The sequence below is a fragment of the Cyprinus carpio genome, chromosome A19 (genome assembly GCF_018340385.1).
Source record: "Cyprinus carpio isolate SPL01 chromosome A19, ASM1834038v1, whole genome shotgun sequence".
NCBI classification, from domain to species: Eukaryota; Metazoa; Chordata; class Actinopteri; order Cypriniformes; family Cyprinidae; genus Cyprinus; species Cyprinus carpio.
This window is the reverse complement of record NC_056590.1, coordinates 23,256,176-23,273,213: the sequence shown is the minus strand read 5'-3', so window position 1 is coordinate 23,273,213 and position 17,038 is coordinate 23,256,176. Positions and strand designations below refer to the sequence as shown.

At 37.3% G+C, this 17,038-nt stretch overlaps 2 protein-coding genes across 4 annotated transcripts in view; both read right to left on the bottom strand.

Annotated features, from left to right (window-relative positions):
* Positions 1-1,035: 1,035 nt before the first annotated feature.
* rbm24a (RNA binding motif protein 24a) lies at positions 1,036-11,938 on the bottom strand. The gene is made up of 4 exons (XM_042777106.1): positions 11,488-11,938; positions 10,332-10,455; positions 9,802-9,856; positions 1,036-3,663 (listed from the first exon to the last, which is right to left on the bottom strand). Exons 1-4 carry the CDS (start codon positions 11,653-11,655, stop codon positions 3,321-3,323), a joined length of 690 nt encoding a protein of 229 aa, XP_042633040.1. The 5' UTR covers positions 11,656-11,938; the 3' UTR covers positions 1,036-3,320.
* A 2,928-nt stretch (positions 11,939-14,866) lies between these two features.
* LOC109111681 (stathmin domain-containing protein 1-like) overlaps positions 14,867-17,038 on the bottom strand; it is a 3,890-nt gene continuing 1,718 nt past the window's right edge. The window contains exons 5-6 of one of the 3 annotated variants that reach the window (XM_019124643.2): positions 16,547-16,678; positions 14,867-16,416 (exon numbers count right to left, since the gene is read on the bottom strand). In XM_019124643.2, the coding sequence (XP_018980188.1) occupies positions 16,162-16,416; positions 16,547-16,678 (387 nt within the window). In that variant the 3' untranslated portion in view covers positions 14,867-16,161. Of the gene's footprint in view, positions 16,445-16,546; positions 16,679-17,038 lie in introns of all 3 variants that reach the window. The other 2 variants (XM_019124644.2, XM_019124646.2) reach the window with 2 other exon arrangements.

Below are 17,038 nucleotides of genomic sequence, written 5' to 3'. Positions count from 1 at the left end.
AAATGATTTAAACATCTTTACAGATCCAATAATACACAAGTTTTAACAAAAGAATTTATCTAAGTGCTTTTATAAATGAATAAATATTATCCTCCAAAAATGGCCCCATTCACTTCCATTGGAAGTGCATCACCGTAACCTTATTATTATTATTTTAAAAGGCCTTGTTCTTTTTTTTTTTTCTGGCAATCAAAATTTTGTCACAAGTGCTGTCAGTTTTAACAGAGGAAATAATGTTTTTTAAATGGATTTTTAAGCTTCACATATCTGCTTTTAAATCCTCCAAAAATTGGCTGCATTTATTTTATTTTTTTTAAAGAAAACAATGGGTGAATCAGAGTTATTTTTTTGTGGTCAATCAACAATACGCCATAAATGCTGTCCATTTTAACACAAGAAATCATGTAAGTGCAATTATAAAATTATAAAAAGCTTTACATTTCTGCTTTTAAATCCTCTATAAACTGGCCTATTCATTTCCTTTAAGTGCTTCACTGCAATTTTTTATTTTATTTTTTAAGCGAGGAGTGAGTCCAAATTATTTTTTGTATCAATATTAACTGTCACAAAAACTGTTGATTGAACTTATCTTGTATTGAACCCAGAAAATTCCTCTACCAGCTCCATTATTAAGCAATGTCTGGACAGGCACAGTCGAGGTCAGTTAAATTTGTCACCTCACAAACCAGCATAAACAAGGTCATAAATAAGCATCTCTGTGTGTGGCGAGCATAAGTGATGGCCTGTGTGTTTATACTGCTGGCTTGCTGAGAATATCTGCTTCTTTTTCACGACACCTTCATCCACGAGAAACACACAACAGCTTTTCACATTTCACCATATAAGTTTTGAACAAGGATGACTCAATGATGTAGCAATGACCTAGAATGTGTGCTTTTGAAATACAATGAATAAGTTACACAATATAACAATCTCAATCCATGAGCACACCACCATCCAGGCATCCAATGGAATGCAAGAGCTGTTTCCCAATAGAAACAGCAACAAAATCAGGCCTGTGCAATGAACAAAGCATTTGAGGTTTAAATATAGAACCTTTTATTTACATTTAGAGTAAATAGTGTTGAAAATCTGAAATAAGGCTTAAATACCTACAGAACGTTCGTATTTAAATAGTCAATAACACTTTACATGCCCAAATCCAGTGACAATGAAAAACGTCCTTGCTTTTTTGTGTTCTTCTTCTTCTTCTTTAACATTTTCCCTTGTAATAAAGAGTTCAAGTATAAAAATTCTCAACAGTGTAAAATAGCCCATCTGATGCATATTTAAAGCAATAGAAGCACAGCATCCATCCTCGACATTGACAATACATTCTAGTGTATAAAGCAGCATGTCCCTTATGTTTCGCCAGGTCTTTTTTTTCTTCTTTTTCTTTTATGTCTTGTCCTTTTTTAAAGTCTTTTAAACAGTTCTGGATATGACAAATGGAGATAACATGCCCAAAACAACAGGCTTACAATAAAATAAATGTCATATGATATGCATTAAGCCGATATTTAATGTCATGCTCTAAAGTTCCAAATGTATTAAAAAAAAAAAAAAAAAGAATTGTACAGTGCACATAAAGAATTGTATCTTAAATAAATCCTACACCAACATTTTTGGTTGAGTATGTTAATAATACTACAACTAAGCCTACTCAATAACTTATAATAATATGCCATGAGATGAATACATTATATCCATACAGTACCGCTTCTAAGTCTGTGATCTTAGAGCGCAACAAGTCAACTCAAAATAAATATCTTAAATAGCAGATCTCTTTAAATAGCATTACAAATGTAAGGCACACAAAGAACCCTAGTACACACGGATTCGGATCCTTTCTCTATAGTGCTGTTCTATAAAGAGTTGCTCATTGAAATACATAGACCTTATTACTTGTGCTGGTGCTCAGACATAATTCTTAGTGAACATATAAAGACCAGGCAGATAGCGGCTCGTTGGTATAGGGTGAAAAGCTTGCGGGAACCCATCTCTCTTATCGTGGCTCCTCGTCGTGTTCCAGATAAAGATCCGTTGCTGGGAGGATGCACAGGTCTGTCCTCAAGCTTCTGGACCCTCTCTAGGAGGATAAGAAGAGTTGACAGACCCAGAGCAGGATGAAAGTGATGAAACTGTGACAGCTCAATAAACGAGCACCAGTAATCTTTCCAGAGCAATCCAACTGTGTGTGTGTGTGTGTGTGTGTGTGTGTGTGTGTGTGTGTGTCAGTACCGGTTCCTTCCAACACAGCAATTGCTCCCTGATTCTAGTACTAGTACTGAGCAATGCCCCATGCTTTTTTTCCCCCACATAGTAATCTTTGTGTGTATGTGTGTGTTTATGCATCCTCCCTCACCCACAGACAGACATTAATACTTAAATTTGTGTATAACATTGTACCTGTTAGTCCATGAGTGTTTTGTAAGCATATAATACAATACGTTTCAGTTTTTTTGTCTTCTCGAGACTGCATTCAAATTGTTCGATGCCCATTGTTGGGGAGCAAAAGAAAATCTCTCCTGTTCCTGCACTTTGTTTTGTCCCCTGGCGGCCTGTTTGCTTTGCATAGGTCAGGAGATCAATACAGGAGTCAGAGAAAAGGGGGACATTCAGCATCAAATAGATAAAAAGGTAGTTCACAACACATAAAACATGCTAACACTGGATCTTTTTCCATTTCGCCACAGTTAGGTCTACTATCCCTGATTGGCAGAGTTTGTAATTTCTAATTCGCTGAAAAATGCTCCATTTCCCTGATGATCAAAACAAATGCACTTGAGAAGACAAGAACAAAAAGAGCCCTCAAAAAATGAGAATAAATATAAAGGTAAGGGGCCCTAGAATCAAAACAATGTGGGATTTTTCCAAGTGTCCTTCGGAAAAATGGTCGCCTACATTAAATGACAGCATCGGGACTATAAAGGTTTCGTCTACAACGCACCTATACCACAGTGATTAGTTGCTGCATACCTCCTTTCATAATAAATATCTTACTCTAATATTAATTATAGAAATAAAGATAACATAATAATAATGATAATAGTAAAAAGCTAGATTCTGTCCATTTCTGCTATCTTTTTTTTTTTTGGTTTTGTTTTGTTGTTTTTTTTTTTCCTTTAAATCACAGCAAGTTGGAAAGCAATGGAGTTCCCATCTCACTAATTACTATGCCCCTCCCACATGTTCCTGGTCTTCCTCCTCTTGCAATCAAACCACAACCAGCAACTATTTTCATCACCATCCTCTTCATCATCTAGTAGCAGTCGCTGGGCATCGACTCCCTGTGCTTCTCCCATCCACCTCTTTGGTTACTATTGCATCCGTTCGGCTTGCAGCTGCTGGGGCTGGTACTGACCGAAGGCTGCAGCTGCGGCTGCAGAGCCTGGCGCAGCGGTGGCCAGTGGCTGCTGCATAGTGTAGCCGTAGCCGGCAGTAGCTACGTAGCCGGTTGCAGCGGGAGAGGCAGCGTACGGGTATTGCTCGTAGGCTGCAGCAGCTGCAGCGGTTGCGGCACTGGCATACTGTGCGTAGGCTGCACCTGTGTAGTCGATGTAAGGTGAGGACGCGGTGGCAGAGGTCGCCGCTGGCTGGATGTGAGGGATGACCACACTGGGCTGCATGAAGGTCTGCGGGTACACATAGTGAGTGGGGATCCTGTGAGAGACAAATACAAAAGCATGTTAGCATTGCATTATGGACACATCAAATACAGAGCCACAACCACAGCGCGGCCAAGCACCCCATTTCCACAATTCAATAACACCAAGGAAATGCCTGCTAGTGATTAGAAATATAAGGTTGCCAAAATAGATATCTCTCTGTACAATTGTAATTTCTATTCCATTAGCATTACCAAATAATTGCTGTTTTCATACAGATTTTTCCAAAATTCCCCCATGTGTCATTGGTCAAACAAACAGTTTCTCCACTCCCAAAGCCATGATGGACTTGTCAAGACACTCAAACAAAAAGAGCAATTTTAGCTAGTGTTTACATGTTTAAGGATGAAAGATATATAAAAAAAAAAAAAAAAAAAAAAAAAAAAAGTTCCAACTGAACATTATCCCCATCAGCTACTGGTCAAGCAATCAGATGCCCGCCCCCAAGCTCATGCCATTGGCTGAGCCACTGTTGCTATGACAGGCTGGTCGGGATTCTCAAACAAAGAGAGCAATGTTTTGATAACGCCTCAGTGTTTTCACTTTCTGGGCGAACCAACTTACAATTGTCTTAAAGTTGTCTGTACGCTAACCTGGGACAGGAGAAAAGTATTTAACATTCGAAAAAGTACATAAAACACCTTTTAATACTTAAAATGCTAAATTAACAGATTATAAATCATCTGTGTTAAGTCACTTGTGTTCAACACCCCTTTATCCATCCTATGAAATAGGGGAAGGTAGGACCCAGGAGAGGCGAAGAGGAGATGAGGGGAGCATTGTGACTATGTCAGGGCTACTTTGACAGCTGGACAGTTTTCAAAAAGGGACGTTGCTGGCTGTTTCCCCCTCCGCACTTAGACAATAAGCCTCAGGCTGGACAGCGCACACAGAGGGGAGTTTTGATTAAATAAGCAATCAGGAACAATGAGCCCATTCTGCCTTTCATTACGTACCCCATTGCATTTTCAGAGCGCTTTTCACATTTACTGCCTGCACTAAACAGGTGGGTGAGAACTTTTTAGATTAGTCCAGGGATGATAGAATGCATTGAAATGCATGGGACTCATATAAATATGATTTAATAAGGCAATACAACTATATTATAAAAGACAGTGACATCTGTGAGAATTTAGAGTTAGAGATTCTTATGAAAAACTGAATTGAGTTTATGCTGAAATTTTGACTTTAAAGAAACAGGGAACAGTGACTGTTGGAAAGAAATACAACTTATTAAGATGATGTTTATGACTGGAATATGAGCTAATTACTTGGTTTTGAAAAGTGAGAGAACAGTTCTATCGTGGCAACCCTATTTGTAGCACGCCACTATATCAATCAAACCTCAACCCCTGACCACCCCGAAAAACAAACTCCAAAACCTCTGCCCCAAATTAAAGAAAATAAGCATTACACAGGCGTCAAGAAATAAATAGGCAACAGTACATATTACCAACATCAGCTCAAAACAACACAACCACTCACATAATGCCATAAATGAGAGGAATGAAACAAAACCTTCCTTTTTCTCACTCAGGTCAAAGGGCAAAGGTGCTCCTATGAAATCTTTCATAGATGCCTTGCCAGCCTGAGGTGACAGCAGGGATTGTGTTAATATAGACTACCATTAGAGTCATACACAAAAGACTCAAACACATTGAAAACACACTCTACATACTGTGGGCTTCAAACATGGAGAAGTTCACATTCAACCTTCATAGGCACCACAATACAAAAACATCACCACACATAATTGACTAATCACTCTTTTAATAAATAAAATACTTCGCTAATTTAAAACAAGGTGCACACTGTGCTCTTAGGCATTTTTTTCCTTTTCTGGGGGCACAGATTAAATTAAAAAAAATTAACATAAAATTAGTAATTAGAGTAATTAGGTGTATGAGAATGTTATAAATTAAATAAAAAAAAAATCAATCAATTTTGAGATTGCACTAAAATATGACTACAAAATATGCAAAAGTCATTCTGGGTAGTTGCTAGGGCACTGCTATGTGGTTGCTAATGTACTGTGGCTGGTCACAAAGGTGTTTTTGACTCTGGATTGTATAAAGAATAGCTTAAGTAGTAAAGTTAGTGCAAACAAATAAATGCAATAAACCTTCTAGCTCTTAATGGATGTAGCTTCGCACATCTTAAAGGAAAAAAAATAATCCAAACATTAAATTTAAATAATAAAAAAAGGAAGGTTAAATGTAATACTCTTGCTCAGTGCATGTCTGTCACAACATGGTCTAATATTAGGTTGGTCTGTTGGTTGTTAGCACATTGGGACTCATACTACCGAACATGCTGTCTTAAAGCAGTACCAAGTTACAGAAACCTTGCGCAACCACTTTTGTGTTAAAGTGCAGCTGACTCAAGACACAATCAGCGCAGCTCTTTCACTGTGAGTGACAGGGAGGGCTGGACGCTATTTTCTGCTTCCTCGGTCATTCCACACTAGAATGCCATTTTCTAAATGCAATAAGATTTCATCTTCTACATCTTTATCTATTTGTCTAGTGAGCACTTAAGAAAATACTACACATCTGATCAGTCTTTTTTTTAGGTCACATGACTATGAGCCAAAATAATCAGTGATGTATACAAAGAACCAACTCCCATTAAAAACTGGTTATCAGGTTCTTTCAAACAGAGATTAAAATAATTTTTTGGTACTGTGCTGCCCATAAATATATCCTTTTCTCCATCTAGACCACTGCAGCCCAGGAACATTGAGGTTTGTGACTAAATAAAAGGTTAATTTGGACTTGAGTTCCAGAGATCTAAAAGACACTTGTTGTCATCTGTAAAGATCTCAGCTGTACAACTATGATTAGGGCAACAAGACCCAGACATATTCTACACACTTTGGACAAATTGCCAAGATTCACTTTGTTGTCACGATCTGGTTAGGTTGTTTTTACACACTATGTGTGATAATGGCATATTTAACGCTGAGCTCATGAGAAACTCTACAAAAGAAGGTTGCATAACAGGTGTGACTTTACAAATTTCAAACCTGACCTATATATATTGCACAGTCCCAATTTGACTACCAACACCGTTTGGGTGCGTTTGGCCCCTGAACAACCTTTTCCAACCACTTCGAGGTCAAAGTATGATGCCGCTGTTCATCTGACACGCAGCTTCCTGACAACACCATCAAAAAATGCCTTAACACAGCGCACTAGTGCTAAGCTAGAGGTGCCATCTCAGCAGCAATGTGGCGCATGTTGGGCCTTGTTGAGTTTATCGCGAAGCTAAATGTCAGGAGCTGCCCAGCCCCCCAAGCCGAGAGAGTGTGTGTGACAGTGACCGGAGCCAGAGAGAGCAAGAGGGAGAAAGAGAAAGACAGAGTGTTAAAGAGCGAGAGAAAGCTTCATGCGACTGCAGTGTCAGCACTACAGCCTTTGTGCAAAACAATGGTGAAGCTTGTTTTCCTTAACGCCGCACCGGGCCATGTGACGAAGGCTCGCTCAGGGGGCTGTGGCATCCAGACATTTGTTTGTCACAGCAGAGGGCTCACAACACTGCAAACACATGCATGCATGTCACAAACAGACACACGCTCACCCACACACTGTGGAATTCTCCACAGATTACATAATGACACTGAATGCCTCATAGATTTTGAATATGCCATCTGATCGTACAGAAGATTAAGTTGCCTCTGTAAACTGTTGTTTCTTTGTCTTTCTGCCTTTAGCATGATATACACTACTGTTCAAAAGTTAAGGGTGGGTAGAGTTTTTTTTAAAGAAATTAATTTACCATTCAGCAAGAATGCATAAAAAAAAAATCAAAAGTGACTAAATACATTTATAATTTTGCAAAAGATTTCATTTTAAATGTTTTTTCTGCTTTCTATTCAAAGAATCCTGAAAAAACAAAATTATGGTTTTTACAAAAATATTAAGCAGCACAACTATTTTCAACATTGATAATAATAATTTTTTTTTTTTTTCTTGAGCAGCTAATCAGCAAATTAGAATGATTTCCGAAAGATCATGTGACACTTAAAACAGGAGTTATGGATGCTGAAATTACAGATTTGCCAAGACGGGAATAAATTAATGTAAAAATATATTAAACAGAAAACAGCATGTTTAAAATAATAAATACAGTACTATTATGAACTTACAATATAAAATGAAATAAAATGATAAATTGCTTAAATAAGGCAGCCTTGGTGAGCTTAAGAGACCTCTATTGAAAAAGAAAAAAAAGTTATTTAAATAAAATATATATATATATATATATATATATATATATATATATATATATATATATATATATATAATTTATATAACTTTATATATATATAAATAAATAAAAGTCCAACCTCAAACTTTTGAACGGCAGACTTGCAAAGAGCAGGTAATAGGCACAGTTTAAAAAGTAATAAACCCATAAATAGAAAATTCTATCACCATTTACTCACCCTCATGTCATGCCTGTATTTTCTTTCCTGAGACATAAAATAAGATGTGAGATCCGAGCTGTTCGTTTCCATATAGTAAATGTACATGGTGATTTTTAATGCCAAGCACCAAAATGGCAAAAGAAGCACTATAAAAATACCACAAAAGAGACTTGCACTCTATACGGTACTTCAAATCTTCTGAACCATTTCAATAATTCTGTGTGTGGAACAGAATTTAAGTTATACACCGAAAAGACACAAAAGATCCCATTCTATCTAGTGTCAATGCTTAAATGTGCTAGTTTTGCAGTTCACATTTAGCAAATAGCTACTTAAATGTCTTTTCATCACACAAAGCCATCGTATGGCTTTAAAAGGCTTGGAATATAGCGCAATCATTAAGATGCTTTTATAGTGCTTTTTTGTCCCTTTTTGGAGCTTGGCAATATAAAAATGATCCACTTTTGTCGTATGGAAAAGAAAATCTCAGACACCTCATGCTGCTTTCCATCTCTTTTTGCATTTCACTGAAGAAGAAAATATACAGGAACGATAAGTGGCTGAGTAAATTAGTATATTTTTGTTTGGGTAAACTACCCCTGGTTGGTTTCATTTTCATACAGAAATGGTCAATGGGGAATTTATAAGGACATCATCACTTGGCAGGACTCTAGAGACTCTGGATCCACTGCAGGATGCCTTATAGGGCTAGTAAAGAGACGACAGTGGAGAAACAGTGAGAGAGCGAGAGCTGAAAAAGGAGGAGAAATTAATAGACACAATGGAGAAGTGAGAGAACGGTAAAGGGTGAGTATGTGTCATAGTCTGTGTTATGAGTGTGACAGGACTCCCAATCAGTGAGCAAAATAAAACCGCAACCGCAACGTGCAAGTTTGTAGTCGGGCTGTTGGGTTGGCGTGAAGAGGGATCAACAATGGCACACAAAACAAAACGGCACTCACTCCAATAACAAGACACCAGAAAACACAAAAGAGTGAAAGAAATTAAATAAAAAAATGAAACGATCAAAAACACAAGCCCCAGCAATAAAAGGAAAAACGTGAAGAAAATTAAAGGAAGCAAAGTAAAATCATACTTTGCTCCGTGTCAAAGTTATCACTCCTCCACAACACGGAAATTTAGCACCCCAAACTAGCCTTTTTTTCCATTAAATTAAAAAAAGCACACAGTTAAGCTATCAACACCACTTCATAACGGTAAAAAGGCACACACAGCTCTATGTACTATTAAAAGTGAAAGTCCAAACCAAAAATAAAACCAACATACATGCATCTGTAATCACCATTTTCGAGCTTGTTTGTGTGTGTTTGAGTCTACAGGTACTGTAGCTACAGATCTGCACAAAGCTCTCAGAGCTATTCCTCAAACCACCAGTTATCTTAACCCAAATCGAGCCTGTCGGACCAGAGAAAGATAGACAACATTGAGTCAGGCTATAGTGTCCAAAGATCTTCTTACTCACACTCAGACACAAACACACTTACACACTCTCAACATCAATCTAATTATATCAAAGTATTAAATAAGATTCAGTAATTATGAATAAGCATTAAAAATCATGTGTTCCCTATTATCAATGTATTAAAAAAAAAAAACTTTTTTGAGAGTTCATAATCTGGTCCTAAAACTGGTTTGACTTTTTTTCACAGTTCTAGGTGTAAGTTGTAGGTTAATGTTACTCACCCATATGGTCTTTGGATGAAAGCAGGGTGAATCTGAGGGACACCGAAGGTAAAACCTGCACACAAAAGCATTAAAAAGCATGTAAACATTGATCTTATCATTTTTACAAAATTACAAATATTATAATCCCAACTAAATCTTTTAAAAGATTGCTGGAATTGCTGTTTTGTAGAAGATTGCCAAGTCAGTGGGACTGTATACATGAAGTACAATTGCTTACAGTCCATCACATGATCACATCTCTAATCTCCTTCACAGTCACTGTTTACCATTGATTAAGACCTGAAATCCTTAGGTAAACATCAGCGCATGTACAAAGAAAGAAACTACACAACTGAAAAATGCCTATGCTTTTGCAGGAACATAAATCTATCTGCGCTTTGTCAGCCAAACCTTGTAGGGTTTGTTGGTCATCATTAGTCATTGTGTCAATATATACAAAAGAGCGATGCAGTTGTTAACCAATGGCTTCCACTCATGAATATTATCTTTATGTCTTTGCTCTTCATAGAAACACATAGAAGCCTCACCTGGCTGCATCACCCGTGGCTTGGCTCCGAGATAAGCCAGGTTAACGTTGGCCTTCCTGCCATCGATGATGGGGTTGGGGTCCTTACAGGCTCTGTCTGCAGCAGAGCGGTCTGCCATAGTCACCTAGTTTGAAATCGAAGTGTGGTGCATGAGAGATACAGATCGAAGCAATAAATGGTCTAAAAACGAAGAGATATGCTAATTCTGGTATCAATGACCCTATTTGGTACTAAATAGCCAGAGAAAGCCATTGCAGACTTCCACATAATTCCTTTAAACAAACCCTCCTGGCCTCTGTCCCATATTAGGCTTTAAATACAAGATGGTGTGCGTTACTTGTTTACTTATTTTTTTTTAAAGATGTCTGGCTAACAAAAATCATTAAAGACCTTGAGGTCACTCAGTGTTTTCTACGTCTTATGTTGGATATTCTTATGAAGCAGTGTATTGTGAAATCCCTTAACTGCTGCTGTGTGGACTGTCAAAACTTTACAAGTTGGCTTGTTTACTCGGTCGCTGAGGAACTCTTATCAGGGTGCTTCTAGTCAAACTCGACAGCTGAGCCAACAAGGGCCTGTTTTAGACTTCAGTTGTGCACTTTATTCGATCAGGAATATTCTGATTAACATGCGTCTTAAATTTATACTCCGTGTATTTCAGATTTTAAGGGGCCGTGTACTCAAAAATGATTACCGCATACATTTCTTAGAATGCAAAAAGAGATGACAGTTTCAGTCAGAGTTCACTTTCCTTATGTCTTTTCTTACATAAAATGAAAGTGAAAAGGGAATGGGATATTCAGCGTAATTTCGTTTCGTGTTTGCCAGGACAACATGAGGGTGAGTTAATGACTGGGGTGAACGGTCCCTTTTACAGCACATGTTTCAATATCAGTCAGTAAAAGAAATGCAAGCAGATAGCGTAAAACAGTTGTAAAAGTTTGAAAGGTTTAGCAGCCACTTACTAAAGAAATAAAGTGAGTCGTCAAGCACGCGCGTAATGCAGAAACTCGTGCGTTTGATTAAAAAGGGTCGCCTTCATCTGGTGTGGTGCCATTTAAATGTGATGTGTCACGCTGTCACACTGCCGTGGCGCAAAATGTTTGTTTCAAAGTTTAAGTTTGACAGCCTCTAAAGTCATAGTGGGAATACTTACAAATCCATAACCCCTGGACTTTCCAGTCTGTCTGTCGGTAATCACCACAGCTTCTTCTATTTCGCCAAACACTTCAAAATATTTCCTTAGACTGGAATCCGTCGTATGATACGGAAGACCACCGACAAATATCTTGGTATAAGTGGTGTCCTTTTGGGTGGTATGCATCCTCACAAAAATGCTCAAGTGCAAAAAATAAAATAAAAATAAAAAAGGGAAAGTCGATAGTGCAATTTAGGACTGATAATGACCGTACCACCACGTTAATATTCCGTTAAAATATTCACTAGAAGTTACAAAAAGCGATTGCTGGGAAATATAAAACGCACGTTCGCAGATGGGTTTAATTTCAGAGGTAGATTAATGTGGAGCGGATTGAGCCAAGAATCATCAGGTGGGTCAAACTCCTCTTCCAAACTGACGTGACTTCTAAAACGTGCTTGTGACCCATTCCTAAAAGCACCCGGTTAAACCACACCCAGATCACTTTGAGGGAGGTACGAGCACGCTTGACCCCACGCCCACTACACGCGCTGAACAACAGCTGGATGGTGCACAACGGGGCATCTGTGTGCCTTTGTTCAAGAACTGTAGACATTTTATACAGTTGTTGTTTCAGTTAATGCATGTCAATTTGTGTGTGATAAGAAAAAAATACTCCAAATGCCACACTTTTCTAACAGTAAGCGTGCTTATAAAAACAGATTAAACCAACCATGTGATTTTATGGGTTTAACTGGTCTCCCAGCCAGACCAGCTGAAAAATGCTATAAAACTCTTGAAGGCCAGCCGAATTCTGCCTGAAAACCCTATAAAACCAGCCTACAGACCCGGCTGCAAGACCAGCAGACTGTGCTGGGTTAAACCAGATTATGCCGCATGTTTAAGCTGTTTCCCCCCCAGCAGGAAACACTGGCAGTTTGAGATCTAACAAAAATATAGCTTCAGGCAAAAACTAAACATGATGACAGTGCAGATCTGTTACAACTAAACTTAATTGCTAAATTCAAAAAGGCAGACAAGCAAAATGACTGACAAAAATTGGGTTAACACTGTACTCCATATGACCCAATACATAAAAAAAGAATGACTTAATAAATAAATTTAAAAAATGAAACCATTCCTTTAAGTTATTTGTAGCATTTTTGTAAAAAAAAAAAAAAAAAAGTATATATATGCCCCTTCAGGACATAGTGTTGATGACACTAGCATCAGCATGATATAACTTTAGAATTTAAACTTGATAACATGTAACTTTTTATGGCAAAATGGCAAATAGAAAATATGGCTGAATCAAAAACTCAGTATGGCCCATGGAATCTATCAAGGTTTCATAACTTTAGAAATTCAAAATATTTAAAATGTTGCAAAATGCTGCTAACAAAAATGTTTCCAAACACTATTTGCTCTTGGTTACTAGATAAGCACAGAAGCAAACTCATCATATCTTATCAGGCTGATCTTGTCCGTTGGGAAAACTTGGCAGATGGCGGGTAAAAGATATAAAAGAGTTCTTCAGGTGAGGACTCAAAAACAGAGGAACATACACTGATGTGCTGGAGAATGGACTCGTTTCAAATGCTGTTTCATTGAAACTAAAAACAGAGCGAGTGTCTGGACATGTTATCTGCGTCCCTCAATGAGTATCTGCAGCAGAAAAGCTCTCATTTTGTGTAGTCAGCACCTTTCATTTCTTTTTACACTTTTTTTTTCCATATTATGGAAATTTGAACATTTTTAATTAACATTTTAATAAATATATATATTATATTTTGTTATATTTGTCTTTTTTGTTCAGTGGTCACCATCTGATTAGAATTATTTCACCGTCTTTAAAACATTTTTAGCATTTTTGTAACATGAATTTGTAGAAATATGCAGACGTCTCTACTTCATACTTCAGGACACGGCTGCTATTTATTGCAACATCAAATTAAAATCAGTTAATAATTAACTAAAAGTATAATATAGCATTCTAACGTTTCTTTGACATATGAAAGGCGCATCTTTACAACAATCACCGACAATTACAACTGCTGATGACAGATCATCCCAATCTCCTTTAGGACAAAAAGAACAGACTATTTTCTAGGTCTCCATATAATTGGGAGGAACGTGATATGTCACCAGGTAAATTATTAAACAGCCTTCTCATTTAGACCATACAACTTCCAAAGCACTTGGGTGATGGCGTTTTTGTGGAAGCTTGCAACCTGAGAACTAGCCTGTGTGGTGTGACCCGCCAAGCCATGTGGAGATCCTGACGCCCGTGGATGATAACTGAGGCTTTATATAAAAAATATCAGGTAGGAACTTGATCGAGAGCATCCATGAGTCAACTAATTTATTCATGCTGGGCCACACGCTCATTAAGCTGCGAGTGGAGGCACTGTGAGGGAGAAGGCTTTGTGTTTCAGCACAGTTACAAAAGGAGGCCTATCTTCTTTCAGGTGTTTGTCTACATTTACCTAAAAGACATTGACTTGATCATTTTCCTGCAGTTTTATGGGCACCCACTGCATAACCTGATTAGCAATCAATTTCATAAAATTTCCATCGAGAGGAATATTCTGGGTTCAGTCGTCAAAGCTCAATTGACAGCATTTCTGAGATAATATTGATTTTCTATAAAAAAAGCAAAAATCAAAGGTTCTGCAAGGTATTTCCAATTGAAGCCAAGGGGGCCAATTTTAAGGTTTTAAAAGCAGAAATGTGAAGCTCATCATTTTAAAAAAGCACTCACATTCATTATGTTAAAACTTTAACTTGGTATATTCCTTTTTTCTTTTCTTTTCAAATATGTCTATATAGGTTTTATTATTATTTGAGTTTTAGTTTAGTTATTTTAGTACATCAAGTTAAACTAAATGAAAATTTGAAACTGCTGATTGAGCTTAACTTGAACCCTTATTCTTGAACCCAGAATATTCCATAAAGTTAATGTATATAACCTGTCTTGTTAGTTTTTCTCCTTTTCAAGTTGGGGTTACACTAACAGAATAGGTTATAATAGACCTAATGCTGATTTTGTAGGGCAAACAAAAAGAACGAGAGACTACAGAGAGATTTTGGAGAGCCCTCAACACAATCCACCTGTCAAACACAGTCACTCACTCTCACAAGCACACATTTATGGCCTTCAGAGGTCACTGGTTCTAGCCAACAGCTGAACGGCTTTGAAAGCCACACATACAAGTCATAAAAGGTAAGGGTTGAAAGCTCTATAATACTCTATGCTTCGTTTATGTGGATAAAGTCAGGTGAAACCTAGTTGTGTGGTACATATGTTTTAGTGTTTGAGTCTGTGACGCTAATTTTCATATGGTATCATAAAAGCCTGTCTGACAAGAGCCACTTTGAATGGTGAGACATTACTGCTTTGATAAAGGGGGCATTTTCAAATATAACAGGTGGGACCTGTCGGAATGTCAGAGGCAGACAAATCACTAGCAGCTGTAACAGCACACACACAAGTACAAACACACACACCCTCTCTCTCTCTCTCTCTCTCTCTCTTACATACACACAACAAATGACATGTTTTTTTAAAGGTATCTAGTTTTATATAATTAGCAGATTGCAAGAGGGCTAGTTACTTAAGACAGTTACACCATCATAATAACAGAGATAACATGCAAAGAAAACAGCAGAGAGCCATCTCAGACTTCCACTGTTCCCAAGACAGAAAACAATTCCCCATTTCAGCCTACTACATAAGCTAAGTAGCGCCACCTTGTGGACAGCCATTTACCTTCATTGGAAGGTACATAACTGCAATTGACTGTTTAAAAGAATATATAGATTTTTGGACAAAATATCTCACAGATTATTCTAATAACTGATTGCATATAAAAGTAGTTTAGATGATAAACTGTACATAAAAAGTTTGGGGTTAGTAAGAAATGAATGCTTTTATTCAGCAAGGATGCATTAAATTGATCAAAAGTCACAGTACAGACATTTATAATGTTACAAAAGATTTCTATTTCAAGTAAATGCTGTTCTTTGAAATTTCTATTAATTTAAGAATTCCGGCGGAAAATGAATCATGACTTCCACATGAAGATTAAGCAGAATAACTGTTTTCAACATGGATAATAATAATAGGAAATGTTACTCGAGCAAAAAATTCGGCATATTAGATATATTTTTTTTTACTGTATTTTGGATCAAATAAATGCAGCCTTGGTGAGCACAAGAGACATTTATACAATTATTATTATTATTTTTTTTTTAAATCTTACTTGCCCCAAACGTTTGAATGGTGTATATTGTACAAGAATAATGTTGTTAAGATTCAAAACTTATGAGCACTATGAAAGAAATATCTCATTGGCAACTTACATACATAGCCTATATATATAATGCTGAATTGTTAACCCTTCTAATCAACGTTCTGCTAACTACATAATGACTGCATCAACCTGTTTACACTTATTAGGCACATATTTCCATTTCTTTTTCTATATAATAATGTAAAACCCAAGGTCAGAATTTGATCTGAGTCATACCCTGTATTAAAATAAACAAGATTAATAACGTGAATAACATGTAAAGTGCATGTGCAACTCTAAGAATCTACATTAGGAAACATAAATAGATCAAGCTGCTTCTGTACGTATGGAGGCAGGTTATCCTGCATGTGTCATTCTGAAACACACATAAGCAGCAGGTCTAAAATCCCTCATCTGTGTCTTCAATCTGTTTGAAGGTGGAGTCATTTTCCAGTTCTGGGGAATCAGTTAGCCTTTGGTTTTCAGACTCTCCATTGATTGGCATCTGTAGCTGTTTGGTTCTGGTTGGGACAGGAAGCTGTTCAGAATGGAGCAGTTCCGTGGGGTCGAGTTCCCCCTCAGCAGTCACTGGGGCAGCGACACGCGGCCGCGCTGATTTAATCCTCAACCTGTGTTTCAGGTCCTCCTCTTTCTCCTAAAACAGATGTTTTTGCTAATTGCAGCTACAAACAATTAGATTAAATACAGTGTACTGAATATTAGCTAAGAGATTTTAAATACATTATAAGTGAATGAACGATAAATGTCGTTTGGTTCTGCTTCACCTTTCTCCTCTCCTCCACTTGTCTCATCTTCATCTCAATGTCTTCCTTTCTGGTGACTTCTTGTTCTTTGCGAATTTTCAGTGACTCTAGCCGAGCGGGTGGCCTTCTCCTTGGTTTCTCAGCGTCATCCATCTAACAGACATTATAAATTTTTTGTGAAATTATCATGCATTCCCATACAATAGGAAATTTCAATTACTGATTTTTTCAAGGAATAGTCAACTAAATGTTAGAGTGGATTAAAGACTAAATAAACCAGATCAGGACCACAACCTCATCTTGTATCAAGGGGTTTATTTTAGAATTATGATCAGATAAATATATGATCACACATATTACACGGCAATGTAACAAATAAGTAAATAAATATATGTAATTTGTAGTTCTTAATGAGGCTAGACGGCATATTGAATTTAACATGGATGAAAACGAGCCTGTGAGGGATAGACTTACAGTCTTTACAATGGCACTCACTGTATAAACATCCTAGAT

Coding starts and splice junctions, on each gene's coding strand:
- rbm24a (XM_042777106.1), bottom strand. CDS start 11,655: ATGCATACCACCCAAAAGGACACCACTTATACCAAGATATTTGTCGGT. Junction 10,456..11,487: donor AGTCCAGGGGTTATGGATTT/GTAAGTATTCCC, acceptor ATTTCAAACTAG/GTGACTATGGCAGACCGCTC. Junction 3,664..9,801: donor TTCATCCAAAGACCATATGG/GTGAGTAACATT, acceptor TGTCTCTCACAG/GATCCCCACTCACTATGTGT.